This window comes from Rhinoderma darwinii, chromosome 1 (genome assembly GCF_050947455.1).
Source record: "Rhinoderma darwinii isolate aRhiDar2 chromosome 1, aRhiDar2.hap1, whole genome shotgun sequence".
NCBI classification, from domain to species: Eukaryota; Metazoa; Chordata; class Amphibia; order Anura; family Rhinodermatidae; genus Rhinoderma; species Rhinoderma darwinii.
This window is the reverse complement of record NC_134687.1, coordinates 130,125,574-130,142,740: the sequence shown is the minus strand read 5'-3', so window position 1 is coordinate 130,142,740 and position 17,167 is coordinate 130,125,574. Positions and strand designations below refer to the sequence as shown.

The window sequence follows — 17,167 nt, the reverse complement described above, 5'->3', positions numbered from 1 at the left end:
TCCCAGGCAAAGATTTCAAATCAGACTGGGGCTTCAAGATATGCTCCTCCACCTCTTTTGAAGAAGCACAAAGAAACCAGCTACGTTGAGAACCATAAACGCAGTGGTCGGCCAGCAGATCAAAGACACATCATGTTTACTTCCCTTTGAAATTGGAAGATGTCCAGCAGTGCCATGAGCTCAGAACTGGCAGAAAATAGTGGGATCCAGATACACCCATCTACTGTTCGGAGAAGTCTAACCAGAAGTGGTCTTCATGGAAGAATTGCAGCCAAAAAGCCATACCTTCGATGTGGAAACAAGGCCAAACGACTCAACTATGCACAAAAATAAAGGAACTGGGGTGCAGAAAAAGGGCAGCAGGTGCTCTGGACTGATGAGTCTAAATTTGAAATATTTGGCTGTAACAGAAGGCAGTTTGCTCTCCGAAGAGCTGGGGAGCGGTACAATAATGAGTGTCAAGGGCAACAGTGAGGCATGTTGGAGGTTCCTTGCAAGTTTGGAGCTGCATTTCAGCAAATGGAGTTGGGAATTTGGTCAGGATTAATGGTGTTCTCAATGCATCACCGTAAAGAAGAAGAAGGAACCCTGGAAGTGATGATGTGGCCCCCACAAAGCCATGATCTCAACATCATTGAGTGTCTGGGATTACATGAAGAGAAAAAAGGATTAGAGACATCCTACATCCACATAAGATATGTGGTTAATTCTCCCAGATGTTTGGAACAATCTCCCTGCCGAGTTCCTTCAAAAACTGTGTGCAAGTTTACATAGAAAAATTGATGCTCCTTTGAAAGCAAAGGGTGGTCACACCAAATATTGATTTGATTTAGACTTCTCTTCTGTTCATTCACTTTGCATTTTGATAATTGATAAAAAAAACAAAAACTATTAATATTTCTATTTTTGAAAGCATTGTTACTTTGCAACATTTTTACACAACTGCCAAACTTTTGTACAGCACTGGGTGTATATATAATTATATACATATATACTAGTCCTGCTCAATTCATTAGAATATCATCAAAAAGTTAATTTATTTCAGTAATTCAATTCAAAAAGTGAAACTCATATTATATAGATTCATTACGCACAGAGTGATCTATTTCCAGCATTTTTTTCTTTTAATGTTGATGATTTTGGCAAACAGTTAATGAAAACACTAAATTTAGTCTCTCCGAAAAATTTTATATTGGGTAAAAGTTGAAGATTATAGACCAATGGTGTCACACTCTAATCAGCGAATCAACACAAAACACCTGCAAAGGTTTCCTAAGCCTTTAAAAGGACTGGTCTGCTGCTCAGTGGTCCAAAGTCCTGTTTTCAGAGGAAAGTAAATTTTGCATTTCATTTGGAAATCAAGGTCCCAGAGTCTGGAGGAAGAGTGGAGAGGCGTCAATCCAAGTAGCTTGCGGTCCAGTGTGAAGTTTCCACAGTCAGTGATGGTTTGGGGAGCCATGTCATATGCTGGTGTTGGTCCACTGTGTTATATCAAGTCCACAGTCAACATAGCCGTCTAGCAGGAAATTTTCGAGCACTTCATGCTTCCCACTGCTGACAAGCTTTATGAAGATGCTGATTTAATTTTCCAGCAGGACTTGGCACCTGCCCACACTGCCAAATGTACCAATACCTGGTTTAATAACCGCAGTATCACGGTGCTTGATTGGCCAGCAAACTCGCCTGACCTGGACCCCATAGAGAATCTAGGGTCAAGAGGAAGATGAGAGACACCAGACCCAACAATGCAGACGAGCTGAAGGCCGATATCAAAGCAACCTGGACTTCCATAACACCTCAGCAGTGCCACAGGCTGATCGCCTCCATGCCACGCTGCAATGATGCAGTAATTCATGCAAAAGGAGCCCCGACCAAGTATTGAGGGCATACACTGTACATACTTTTCAGTAGGCCAACATTTCGGTATTAACCCCTTCCCTCTTTGGCCACTTTTGACCTTCCTGACAGAGCCTCATTTTTCAAATCTGACATGTTTCAATATGTGGTAATAACTCCGGAATGCTTGTACGTATCAAAGCAGTTCTGAGATTATTTTCTCGTGACACATTGGACTTTATGATACTGGCAAAATTTGCTCGATACAGTTAGTATTTAATTGTGAAAAACACCAAAATTCAGCAAAAAAATTGCAAAAATTAACATTTTTCTCAATTTGAATGTATCTGCTTGTAAGACAGGCAGTTATACCACACAAAATTGTTGCTAATTAACATCCCCCATATGTCTACTTTAGTTTGGCATCATTTTTTGAACATTCTTTTATTTTTCTGGGACGTTACAAGGCTTAGAACTTTAGCAGCAATTTCTCACATTTTCAAGAAAATGTCAAAAGGCTATTTTTACAGGGGCCAGTTCAGTTCCGAAGTGGATTTGAGGTCCTTAGATATTAGAAACCCCCAATAAGTCACCCTATTTTAAAAACTGCACCCCTCAATGTATTCAAAACAGCATTTAGAAAGTTTCTTAACGCTTTAGACATTTCGCAGGAATTAAAGCAAAGTAGAGGTGAAATTTACAAAGTTCCTTTTTTTTTCCAGAAATTCATTTTGAATCCATTCGTTTTGTACCACAGAAGGTTTTACCAGAGAAATGCAACTCAATATTTATTGCCCAGGTTCTGCAGTTTTAGGAAATAACCCACATGTGGCCCTAGTATGCTACTGGACTGAAGCACAGGACTCCGAAGCAAAGGAGCACCTAGTGAATTTTGGGCCTCCATTTTATTAGAATATATTTCAGGCACCATGTCAGCTTTGAAGAGATCTTGCGGTGCCAAAACAGTGGAAAGCCCCCAAAAGTGACCCCATTTGGGAAACTACACCCCTCGAGGAATTTATTTAGGGGTGTAGCAAGCATTTTGACCCGCTAGTTTTATTGCAAAAATATTTGGTACTAGGCCATAAAAATGAAAATCTACATTTTTTCTAATAAAATGTAGGTTTAGCTAATTTTTTTTCATTTCCAAAAGGACTAAAGTAAAAAAAAGCACCACAACATTTGTAGAGCAATTTCTCCCGAGTAAAACAGTACCCCACATGTGGTCATGAATGGCTGTTTGGACACACAGCAGGGCTTAGGAAAAGAGCACTATTTGGCTCTTGGAGCTCAAATTTAGCAGGAATGGTTTGCGGTGGCCATGTCACATTTGCAAAGCCCCTGAGGGGACAAGACAGTGGAAACCCCCAACAAGTGACCCCATTTTGGAAACTATACCCCTTGTGGAAATTATCTAGGGTTATAGTGAGCATTTTGACCCCACAGGTGTTTTACAGAACTTATTGGGAGTAGGCCGTAAAAATGAAAATCTACATTTTTTCAAAGAAAATGTAGGTTTAGCTAATTTTTTTTCATTTCCACAAGGACTAAAGGAGAAAAAGAACTGCAACATTTGTAAAGCAATTTCTGCCGAGTAAAACAATACCACATGTGGTCATAAACGGCTCTTTGGACACACGGCAGGGCTCAGAACGGAAGGAGCACCATTTGGATTTTGGAATGGTTTGTGGGCGACATGTCACATTTGCTTAGCGCCTGTATTACTAGTACTGTGGAAACACCCCAAAAGGGACTCCACTTGGGAAACTGCACCCCCTGAGGAATCATCTAGGGGTACAGTGAAAATTTTGATGCCAAAGGTTTTTTTGCTGAATTAATTAGAATTAAGCCATGAAAATGAAAAATTTAATTTTTTTTCCAATAAGATGTAGTTTTAGATCAACATTTTTCATTTTTTACAAGGAATAGAGAAAAAAAAGCACCCCAACATTTGTAAAGCAATTTCTCCCGAGTACAGTAACACCCCATATGTGGTTATAATCAGCTGTTTACATATATGGGAGCATTCAGATGTAAAGGAGCGGTATTTAACTTTTGGAGCGTGGATTTTGCTGGAATGGTTTGCAGACAGCATGTTGCATTTGCAAAACCCTGATGTACCAAACAAAAGTGACCCCGTTTTAGAAACTACATCCCGAAAGGCATTTATCAAGGGGTGTAGTGAGAATTTAGACTCCACAGGTGTTTTTCAGAAATTAATACGCAGTGGATGGTGCAAAGTGAAAATTTAAATTTTTCCACTGATCTGCCTATTCACCGAACGATATGTTGTGCCCCTAGAGAATCTTACCCCATAAATTGTTAAGCGGGTTCTCCCGGGTATGGTAATGCCTTACTTGTGGACATAAATTGCTGTTTGGGCACACTGTAGGGCTAAGAAGGGAAAGACCGCCATTTTGAGCATGGATTTTGCTTGGTAGTTTTGTTTTAGTTTTGCTGGTATTTCAGTTTATAATGTCGGGGCATATGTAATCTGTGCGGAGTACATCAGGGCATAATAAGAGGGAATAATAATGGGGTAAATAATACAATTATCCATAGATGTGTGTTACTTTGTGAAGCAATCTGTTATGCGCAGGCCAGTGTCGCACTGATAAACGGTTTTCTTTCTTATCCCCCTTTTGTAACTCTGCACCTTTTGGGGACTTTTTCTCCTTTGTAGTTTGGGAAATTTTGCTTGGAAAGTTTTGTGCGGGTATAATACGGGTGCCCTCGCTTCCAGCGGATGTGCTTCCTAGTTCCTAAATACTAGGGCCCTGAAACTGAAGGAATGTTCCCCTCCGACCTGCGCATTGAGATGTTTTTTCATCACCACATTACTAGTGCCATAACTTTTTTATTTTTCAGTTGATTGAGCGGTTTGCGGGCTTGTTTTTTGTGAGACCTGCTGTAGATTTTATTGGTACCATTTTGGAACACATACGACTTTTTGATCACTTTTTATTTCATTTTTTGGTAAAGGAAATTATCAAAAAACAAGCAATTCTCAAATAGTTTTTTATTGGTGGGGTTTTTCGGCATCCACAGTGCGCCATAAATTACATGTTAACTTTATTCTGCGGATCGATACGATTACGGCGATACCAAATTTATAGAGTTTTTTTATGTATTGCAGCTTTTGCACAATAAAAATTATTGGTACTATTTTGGAGTAAATGTGACTTTTTGATCACTTTTTATAGCATTTTTTGTGAGGAGATGTGACCTAAAAACAAAGATTCTGGCTTTGTTTTTCATGGGTTTTTTTTTTTACGGCGTTCACCGTGCGGGATAAATTACATAATAGTTTTGTAGTTCGGGTCGTTACGGACGCGGCGATACCAATTATGTATAGTTTTTAAAAAATGTTACGTTTTTTCCCATAATAAAAGACTTACTATGGGAAAAAAGGCAGTTTAGCTTTTTTTTTTACTTGAAACTTGTGTGTTTTTATTGTTTTACGACATTTTTATTAACTTTTTTTTACTTTTTGGACTTGTCTCACTAGGGCACTTGAGGGCCTGATGCCTCGATCGCTACTCTAATACACTGCATTACATACGTAGTGCAGTGTATTAGTGCTGTCAGTTATTCACTGACTGCAAGCCTATGAGGACACACCGCCGGCGGGTCCTTATCGGCTCCCGTACAAGGCAGACTCGGATGCCATTATTTGTCCTCCGATTGCCATAGCAACCCAGCGATTGCGTCTCTGGGTTGCCGGTCGGGTTAAAACCCATCAGATGCTGCGCTCTATTGAGCGCAGCATCTGAGCGGTTAATCAGCCGGATCGGTGAATAGCTACGGTCCTGGCAGTTACAGGAGGGTGCCAGCTGTATAATACAGCTGGTATCCTGCGGTGATGGTGCCGGCTCTGCTTCTGAGCCCGCACCATCATTGTGACGTAACTGTACTGCGTATTGCAGGAACACCTTCCCGACAGTGCCGTATATATACGGCGGATGTCAGGAAGGGGTTAAAAATCAATTTTGAAATTGGGCTTATTTAATATTCTAATTTTCTGAGACACTAAATTTTGGGTTTTCATTAACTGTTAGCCATAATCATCAACATTAAAAGAAAAAAATGCTAGAAATAGATCACTGTGTGTAATGCATCTATATAATATATGAGTTTCACTTTTTGAATTGAATAACTGAAATAAATTTACTTTTTGATGATATTCTAATTCATTGAGAAGGGCTAGTATAAAATAAAAGAAAAAAAGCTTTGCTCACATGCTGGACACATGCCCACTTACACACTGTATGCATGCTACACAAGTGCAACTCATACTGAGGACAAGTGCCACACACAGACGTCTCATGCACCCAACCCATACATGCTCTATTCACACATAGGACACGTGCCACACATGCGCCATTTACATCTCTTGGTGTCATCAAGCCACACCCACGTCATTACAAAACAAGGATGCCACAACGCTGTCCGATGCCGTAGCAGTACTCTTGGTGACAGTTCCGACAAGCCCATTGAGGCCTCTAGGCCCCTGTGCAGCTGCACCGGCTGCACAAGTAGTTTGTCCTTCCCTGAGTAGATGTGGGATTTCTATGCAAGAGAACAGCTACGTTTAAAAAAAAAAAAAAAAAAAGACTAAAATAGTCTACAAATATTTTTTTTATCCTACAAGACCTTTAAATAAATGCGTTGCTTAGAAAATATGCTACTTAAATATCCTGACTTATGAAGGTTTATGATAGGATCATTCAGTACTTTAATAAACAGGTAACTCAGGTCTAGCGGGAAAATGTTAAAGGGTCCAGTTTTGTAACATGCTGAATAGGCTCTTAAGAGGAACGGTATGTGCATAATAAATTACAGAAGTACCTTGAGGAAGCATTAGATACATTTGCATCTCCATTATAAAGATTCTTTACTTCCTGAGACATTAGCTATTCTGAGTACCTGATGTAAAGATACAAATGAGATCACGTAAATCATGCACAGTCATGCACTCTACTATCAATGATGGTATTTGACATATATATTATACTGTACTATGTGCTTTAAGTATTAATTTATTATGGAAGTGTAGTTTAAGACAATGCTTAAGATGGGTATATTATGTGTATATTAGTAATGGATATATTGTAAGACTAGCAGACTGTAGTGAAGAAAATATCACAGAAAAGATGTTCCTTAATAAAACATCGCATAACATGTAGTCTATAGTTGCTCTACAAATATAAATATAGAGTATTTCTGTATGTTGAATATAAATCCCTGATGTTTGTATTCTGTTTTCCAGCTTCTTGCAGAACGATGGCCCTTTGATCAGTCACCGATTGGAGCATGTCTTTGCAAGCTGGTCCCATTCATACAGAAGGCTTCTGTTGGAATCACAGTGCTCAACTTGTGCGCTCTAAGTGTAGACAGGTATGTTCACCACTTTCCATTTATAACCCGGAAATGTCGTCCATCAATCAGATTTTTCGTTAGTATAAAGATTCCATTATAAAATCTACTAAGGGTAATGGGAAAGTTTCATCTGAAAGACTCTAGAGAAGAGGTGAACAAGCTTCATGGTCTAAGAGCCAGATTTTTGGTACAATTTTGGAGCACAAGTAGAACCCAGTTAAATTAGCTTTATTTACGTAAAACTTTATCATTCCTTGTGTCTGAGCAAGGCTAAAACTAGATGATGCAATAGACTGTGATGTCATCACGAAGGAATAGTACACCATTCATAGCCAAAGCAGGTAATGGGCAACATGGCTACTTAAAGGGGTGTAGAGGTTCTGTCGCCACATTATAAGTGGCCTATCTCCTACATAATGAGATTGGCGCTGTAATGTAGATTACAGCAGTGTTTTTTATTTAGAAAAACAATCATTTTTGACGGAGTTACGACCTATTTTAGCTTTATGCTAATGCATTTCTTAATGGACAACTGGGCATGTTCTACTTTTTGACCAAGTGGGCGTTGTGGAGAGAAGTGTATGACGCTGACCAATCAGTTAGACAGAATAGACTAGGAGACAGCACTTCCAACATATGTCAGCTTTTTAATCACCCGTGCAACGTTTCAGTCCAGCAGGACCTTTCTCAGGCATGCTTGAGAAAGGTCCTGCTGGACTGAAACGTTGCACGGGTGATTAAAAAGCTGACATATGTTGGAAGTGCTGTCTCCTCGTCTATTCTGTCTATCTGATATTGGAGACCACGGATCCGGTCCTATTGAGGCGTGCACCCACTTGTGGTCCAGTGCTGTGGTAATTTTCTGCTTTTGCTGACCAATCAGTGACCAATCAGCGCCATACACTTCTCTCCATTAATTTACGCTGCAATAGTGTTTTTACTAGAACACTATGCTCAGCGACATACACACACATTAACGCTACTCAAGTGTCCTGACAGTGAATATACATTACCTCCAGCCAGAACGGGATGTGTATTCAGAATCCTGATACTTCTGTAGCGTTTGTGGCTGATTTACAGTAGAGCAGGCGTAGTCTCGCGAGATTGCGCTATAAATTGTCATTTACATAGAGACTACGCCTGCTGTGCTGTAAATCAACCACAAACGCTACAGATGTATCGGGATTCTGAATACACATCTCTTCCTGGCTGAAGGTAATATATATTCACTGTCAGGACACTTGAGTAGCATTAGTGTGTGTGTATGTGGCTGCACATAGTGATGTAGTAAGATTACTATGTGCTGTGTAAATTAATGGGGAGAAGTGTATGACGCTGATTGGTCACTGATTGGTCAGCATCATACACTTCTCTAAACAACGCCCACTTGGTCAAAAAGTAAAACACGCCCAGTTGTCCATTAAGAAACTCATTAGCATAAAGCTAAAATAGGTCATAACTCCGTCAAAAATGATCGTTTTTCTAAATAAAAAAACACTGCTGTAATCTACATTACAGCGGCGATCAAATTATGTACAAGATAGGCCACTTATAATTTTGTGACAGAGCCTCTTTAAGTGCTCCACAATATCACAGATAAGGTAAGTGAGCATCTCACACTGCCTATGCAGGTACGGGGTACAGTCCCTCAATCTCTGGTTCTGGGAGATGTAAAGAGGAAGCTCTTAGCACCCGCTAGTTTAACCCCGTGTTTAAAGGGCATGTGTCTTATGACACTGGTGCTTTAAATGGGTTTTCTCATGATTAAATGTTACATTTCTCTGTTACATTACACAAAACATAAAAATTTTCTATCTGTTTCTAGGTATTGCTGTTACATACAGTACTTGTTATGGCACCCCATGGTGTTCATATAATTCCCTCTCAGAACATACACCTAATGTGTCCAGAGCCGGTGTTCACACATGCTTAGTAGCTCAGTCTCACTGCCTGGATGCTCTTGTACCCAGTTGGTGGAGTGAATCCTGTTATTATGCGGACTAGTCAGTAAGAATCGCGGCACTAGTAGCGGCTTCTCATATTCCAGTTGAAAAATGCAATATTTAATCATGGGACAACCCCATTGAGATACTTTCTCACAGCCTAGAAGTATGATTTCCAGTCACATTTAGACGTGGCAGGATCTTTAAAGAGTAGATTCCCCTTTAGCACGGCACCGGCAGAACATTGGCTGGGATGTCCCAATTTATTTTTATTGGCTTAACGAATTCTGGGTGATTCTCTACAAACTCTTGACAGATGTCTATTTACTCCAGATGCAAGATGATAACAGCATGATGCTTTACTTAACCATAATGTATTATTCTTTATTACTTTTTCTGAAGAGGATTCATGATGGGTTTTCACAGGGGTTTCAATAGAACAAGATTTTACCAGAACATTTCCGACCATCTGTTAGCACTCAGACAACAACTTTTAACATGACTTTCAAGAGTGAACAAACATGAGTAGAGATGATTTGGCAGTGAGACATGCATAATGGCAATGAGTTGAAATAACCGGTGCCAATGTTTTAGAGATTTGTGTCGGTTGGATTTAACTTAATTAAATTACATCTATACTAATCAATCAAATAATTGTAAATGTAAAAAGAAAATATAATTATTTTCCTAAAATCTATGCACCCTTTAAACTATACCCATGGCTTTCATTTTTTTTTTTCTAATAGTGTATTACTCAACATATTGGTTCATAGTACATGAACAACCACAGCACCTGTACAAACAAATAAACTGATACAAATCAGACTTAAAGGGGATCTGTCACCAGATTTCACAATACAAACGGCATACATTATTAAATAGATGTCTTAAACCTGATGAGACTGATCTACTTACTTTGAAAACCCATGCCATAATGGCTGTATAATCCTTTCTCACCGTTTTCCTGCCTGATATTAAAAAGAGAATTTTTTTAGACATGTATATGCATGAGACTAAGTATATACATGATGTCATCTAACTCTCCACCCACCTAGAGCTGGCAAGCTCCTATAATTGTCCCTCCTCCCTCGCACCATGCTGAAATCTCGCACCTGCTCAGTACAAGCTGCAGTTTCTCTGGCTCTGACGTGAGAGAGCATGTCTTCCAGCAGCAGTCTTTTTGTGGAATTACAGCGTTTAACTCCATCTGCTGCTTTCTTTTACTGCATAGCCAGGGAGACTGCAGCTTGTACTAAGCATGTGTGAGATTTCAGCATGGTGCAGGGGAGAAGGGACACTGCTAGGACCTTGTCAGCTCTTGGTGGGCAGACATTGAGATTACATCTTGAATATACACTGTATGGCCACGCTATTAGAGACACCTGCCATTTCACGATTGGAGATGCTTTGTATGAAAATAAGACATGTGACCCTGTAGTTCTGCATAAAATCAAGTGAACAAGTTTTCTGTAGCTCAATTTTAGTGTGAATCCTCATTAGAATGGGAAAATCAAGCAATTAGAGCGACTTGGAACGAGGCATGGTCATTGGTGGAAGACTAGACAGGGGGCGAGCATTTCAAAAACTGACAACTTTGTGGGGTTTCCTTGTCAAGAGCACACTGAGAAAAACATACAGCGAAAGGGGATCCTGTGGATGTCAACAACTCCTCAACAAAAGGGGTCAGAGGAGAATGTTAAAAATCATTCTGCCAAATAGGCGGTGCACAGTCAATTGCAGCCGAATACAATGCTGGTACTTCAACTAATATGTCCGAACACAAAACTCGTCGTTCCTTAGCACAGATGACCCGTGTAAGGGAAACAGTAAAGCAAGGCTTTAGTGGGCCTCAGAATGCACAAATTGGATCACTGAGCATTGAAAAAATCATCGCCTGGTCAGATGAATCCAGATTTCTGTTGCACCATGCTGATGGGAGGGTCAGAATTTGACACAAGCAGAATGAATCGATGAGCCCTTTTTGTCAGTTGCAAACAGTTCAGGCTGGTTGAGGTGGAATAATGATGTGGGGAATGTTTTCTTGGCACACCCTGTGTCCTCTAATACCTGCAGATGGACGTTTAGACATTAGGGCTTACCCAAGCGTTGTGGGCGACCAAATTCATCCCTGCATAGAAGCTGTTTACCTTATGGCAGAAGGACACTTTATCGGCAACTGTTATAAGCCAGCTTGTCCGCAATGGGCAGTATTCCTGCAAACAATTTTAACACCTAGTGGAATCTATGTCAATAAGAATTGCTGCGGTTCTAAAGGTCGAAGGAGGTCTAACGCGCTAGAGGAGTGACTAATAAAGTGGTCATTCAGTGTACTTGCTTTCATAAAATGCACATTTTAATATCAGGCAGGAAAACTTTGAGAATGGCTGTATAATCCTTTCTTACACAAATTTTCAATATAAGTATGCCAGCTTCATCAGGTCTCAAAGATTTATTCAATAATGTATTGTGATATCTGGTGACAGATTGTCTTTAAACTCTAAATTTATATATATAGCAAAAGAGAAGGCAGCAGCACTCACACAGAAATCAATGACCAGGTGCCCAGCAAAACGTCCCGATCCTCGGACGGAATGTAAGGTATAGCAAAAGAAAAATTTGCAGCACTCCAGTATGAAAAAAATAGTGGTTTATTCACTCCAGATACAACAGCCAAGAAATATATATATATATATATATATATATATATATATATATATATATATAAAATGCTAAAATGTTATAGTAGCCTCTGGAACTTACCTGTAGAATGAATGATTTAAATGATGTTGGCTTGTCGTGCACATGGACGTCAAGTTTTATTGGAATTTTGTGTAACAAATATACTATAGTCTGATTAGCTGGCATCAGGCAGAGCCCACTGATGCTGGATTATAAAAATGTGGCACCGAATATAGGCAACAGGTCCCCAGTGCTGCATACCAACAATGCTAGCCACTAAGCCCTTCTGCTAAAATGAGAACAAAAAATGCATTATGAACAACATGCCTTAAGTAACAAAAGTATGGGGTTTAATTGTCTTAAAGGGAAGGTCCACCTTTGCATCCATTTATTGTTTTGAAATAATCCTGCAGTCATATTGCCATCCATCACTCCCCTAACCGACCAAATGTATGTTCGTAAGTAGCAGGGGGAGAACATGACTGTAGGATCAGACTACACAGGATTTGTTTGTAGTCTGTTAGCATGGAGTACATAGGTCTTCATATGAAGTGTAGATACAAATGATAGGAGACATTTAATTAATATGCAATACACAGATGCTTCATTTTTCATCTTTGGTTGTAAATGTGAACCTTCCATCAGGCAATATAAAGGAGGATTTTCCCTGATCTGACTAGCATTCTGATTTTATTAGGAGATTTTATTATCAGGAAACAAATAAACATCATACAAAATCTTTGACCACTTCTGTTCCGATATGCACCCCTTCGAGAGCTATCATAAAATAACACCAACAGAAAAAATTGGACATAGATAAACTTCAAAAACACAGAAAAGGCCATACTTACTAAGTGGGTGGGTGACAAACCGGTTCCCAGCGGGACGCTGACAGGTCAAAAATGCTTCAGGAGAGTGCATTAAATAGTGATAGCCACTCCCACTAGTCTTGAGGGGAGTGGCAACTAAGTGCTATCATTGCACACAAGTGTGCTTTAAATGGGTGTCAGTATAAGGGTATGTGCACACACACTAATTACGTCCGTAATTGACGGACGTATTTCGGCCGCAAGTACCGGACCGACCACAGTGCAGGGAGCCGGGCTCCTAGCATCATACTTATGTACGATACTAGGAGTCCCTGCTACTCCGTGGAACTGCTGTCCCGTACTGAAAACATGATCACAGTACGGGACAGTTGTCCTGCAGAGAGACTCGTACATAACTAGGTGATGCTAGGAGCCCGGCTCCCTGCACTGTGTTCGGTCCGGGACTTGCGGCCGAAATACGTCCGTCAATTACGGACGTAATTAGTGTGTGTGCACATACCCTTAGTGTAGTGCAAGGGTGTGAATGTGTGGTATAAAAGAACTGTGAGTGGTACATAAGTGTCAAACTGTGTGTGATAAAGTAATTAAAAATAAATGTGATGATTGGGGGTCAGTGCTGTGAATAGTAAATGGGGTGTCAGTACTAAGTGTAATACATGGGGGAATGTATGTCTTATTTTTTCTGTTGGTGTTTTTAAATTAGGAATGAAAAGTTCTAGTTAGGGACTCGCAAGGCATTGGGGACACTTGACGTTGGGTTGTGAGCTTTGCGTATTTTGGCCAAAATAACAACTAATACCCCATGTTTCATGGATATTTTTACTATATATACTTTTTTCAGGACGCAGCCAGGTCTTATATGCTGGGAGGGCATGATGTGCTAGTGTTTGGTTTGGCATGCAGAGCAGCCCGCCTTAGCTGACAGTATGGGCGTTACAAATAGGCTGTGATTCTGCGAGATATGCTATGCCTGACGACCAGCACATTATTCCTCCATGTATTACACATAGTACTGACACCCCATGTACTATTCACAGCACTGACCCCCATTCATCACATGTATTTATTTTTTATTTCATTATCACACACAGTTTTGACACTTCTATACCACACACATTTCTTTTATACCATACATTCACACCCTAGCACTACACTAATACTGACACCCATTTATCGCACACTTGTGAGCACTTAGTTGCCACTCCCCTCAAGACTAGTGGGAGTGGCTATCACTATTTAATGCACTCTCCTTCTGAAGCATTTTTGACCTGTCTGCATCCTGCTGGGAACGGGTGTTTACCTACCCACTTAGTAAGTATGGCCTTTTCTGTGCTCTATCATAAAATAATGCTTATAAACATGCTTTAGCGGCAGCCTCTAATTTCTATACACTGTAAATATACCTGTGAATTCAGAATACACCAAACTTTCCCTAAAATGTTTTACTTCAGAAACCCTCAGGAATATACATGCCTTCCTTAATTCAAAGGAATTACACCCTTGCTATTAACCCCTTAATGACCAACTATATTTGTTTTTTGCCTTTCTGCAGTCATAACTTTTTTTATAATTTTTCATTGAGGTGGCTATATGAGGCCTTGTTTTATGCAGGAAAAATAGTGGGGGGTTTTTCCTGCCCAGTTTGGTGGGTAGAAAAAAATTGACTGTGCGAGTTCCGAAATTTATTTTTTGCAATGTAAATATAGAAAAAAGTGATTTTTGGAATTTTTTTTTGTTTCGTTTTTTTATCCTCTTCATGTTTAATGCTAAATAACCTGTTAAATTAATTCCGCTGGTTATTATGGTTGTGTAGATACCTAATATGTGTAGGTTTTTAGTTTTTATGTAAAGTGTGGGCAATAAAATATATTTTATGCTAAATAATGATCATTTTTGACTTTTTTTATTATGTTTTTTGTTCCATTTTTTTTAATCTCACGAAGAGCACTTTTTAACAAATTTATTTTTTACTTATAATGTATTGGCATACTCTTGTAAGTTAACATTTTATATTGTGTCACTATGACACAGGCTGTTGTTAGGGCATACTGAACAGGCATACTGAAAAGGTAGCCCTGGGGTCCTTTCTAGGTCCCCAGCGCTGACTGCAGAGAGGTTCCCCAGTCTCTGATCGCTTTACCAGATTTACGGTGAAGTGATCAACGGCGGCCACGGACCACTGCGATCAGAGGGTTAAACATCTGGGGTCTGAGTTTTCTCAGATTCCAGTTGTATTCAGGAGTCTTCTCTAAGAACATGAGCTGTTAGCAACCGCTCCTACTTAGAGAAGAAGCGCTCACTGGAGCGCCCATAATTCATAAGCCTTTCCTGCAGTGACGCCAAAAGACATCTGGACCTGCATGGCGTCAAGACAGTGGGCAGTCATTAAGGGGTTAATAGTTTCAGTGAGAAAAAGGATTTGGCATGTTATTATATTACAATGGGAAACATATATGAATGAACACATAATATATCAACTTCTACGTATACAGTGAATGTGTGTACGTACATTATGAGAATATCTACAAATATAACGATGACTTACAGAAAAATTTAACACTTAGATAAAAATTTGTTTTATATTTCACATACATACTACACGTTTCGCGTAATAAAATATGTCCAAGTTTTATATTAAAATATAGCCATATACTGACTGATGGCTGCAGCCTGCAATACTGTCAACAGCCCAAACACATTGGGCACTGCTAAGAAAATACCACAGCTAAACAATTATTAGTTTACATTTCTGAAATAGTCATTAATGAATAATTACAATTTATTATTCCCTGAACTTTACCTTTAAAAATAGAAATATAATGTATACTTGTGGTGATCATAGTCATGTATATTAGGCACTCATGAGGACACTGCCTGTATGAGGAAGTATAATGTCTTTAATAACACAATGTGAAAAGCTAAATATTTACTTACATTTTATATAATTCCTTTAATCTGTGATCTCTGAGCCATGTTTTATAAATAGGTGATGTGGTATATCCTCAGCTAAATCTAATTACCAAATTTAAGGCTGCGGAGCACTTCAACCCAAATTCCCAAACATATTCTGGATTTTTTTTTTTTAAATGTTTTCCTGCTCACACAGAAATCAACATAATGTTTTACAATTCTGTTGTCTCACACAGTTTATGAGTAAAGTAGCCATCACTTATTTTGACTGTATTTATTTAAGACTCAATGCACATTAGTATAATTGGCAATGAATTCACTATTCTATAATGTCCAAGTAAAGCATATTATTGTATGGTAAATGTATATAATGTAAATGTTCCCATCTGATACATTTGTTAAGAATTTCACTAGTTTAAGGTCCTTAATGAAACCGGTAACCACAGTTCTTGGACACTAATTAAAACCAGGCAGCAAGAGACATGAATCCAGCAATAGTTCTGTGATCTTCCTCTGCTTACACTGCAACGCAGACAACATGTGCATGGAGAATGTGTATGACTGCTCTGGTAATAAAAACTGCCAGATGTGGATCAGCACCAGACAGAACATCCTACACAGCTACCAGTGACCTCACTTCTCAGAAAAATCAAATGGTACATTTCCATCAAAGCCAATGGTAGAACCTTCAGTAATCTCCAGTAATGCGAAGCAGCAGGTACACCGCTACTAAATGTGGACCTAAGAGTTAACTAAAGATAAATGTATGGTTCTACGTCTAAGTATTTGGTAGTGTTTCATCAAACAATATTTAACCTTAACCATTCTTAACTCCTTAAAAAATGAATCATCTGAGGTTCATGAAGATTTTGCAATAATTTACGCCAGTTTTTGGCATAAATTCTAGTAAGTGTGTTGGGCAGCGGGAGCGATGAAAACAGCACAAAAGGAAAAAAAATTCCCGCAGATTGTGACTCTTGTGGTGTTTGCATCTTTTCTACTTCAGAAAAAAAAGTTTATAAATTCCCCCGATTAGGTCCATGTTCTTTGCTGTTAAACGATATATTTCTTTGTATACATATTTTTTTATTTAGGTACAGAGCAGTTGCATCATGGAGCCGTGTTCAAGGCAATGGAATCCCTCTTATCACGGCCATTGAAATTATCTCCATCTGGGTTCTTTCATTTGTCCTTGCAATCCCTGAGGCTATTGGATTTGTCATGATACCATTTGACTACCGGGGAGAACAGTATCGAACTTGCATGTTCAATGCTACATCACCATTTATGGAGGTATGTGTATATAAAATATATGTTGTTTTTGTTTACATGCATTGTTATTGATCATGTTTTACATGATTCACTATGTCTAAATGTTGCATATAGTATTCACCATCCTTGTGGCAATTGCTGTGTGTACAAGTCCCTGTACAGCAACCCATGGAGTGGCTCAGTATGGCTCACTTCGTATGGTGTTACTATGAGGCACCATATTCTCCTCTAGAAGCAATGCATACCTTACCTCTGCAATATGGCAAGCCACAATTTTATTTTTCTCACAAAAAACTGTGCCGCCATGGAGATTATCGC

General features: G+C 39.2%; 1 protein-coding gene across 1 annotated transcript in view; it reads left to right on the top strand.

The window, feature by feature from the left end:
* The window catches only part of EDNRA (endothelin receptor type A), a 76,621-nt gene that overhangs the window by 44,241 nt on the left and 15,213 nt on the right, over window positions 1-17,167 (top strand). Inside the window, exons 3-4 of the mRNA XM_075860376.1 lie at window positions 7,106-7,233; window positions 16,672-16,870. Coding sequence (XP_075716491.1) covers window positions 7,106-7,233; window positions 16,672-16,870 — 327 coding nt within the window. The remainder of the gene's footprint in view (window positions 1-7,105; window positions 7,234-16,671; window positions 16,871-17,167) is intronic.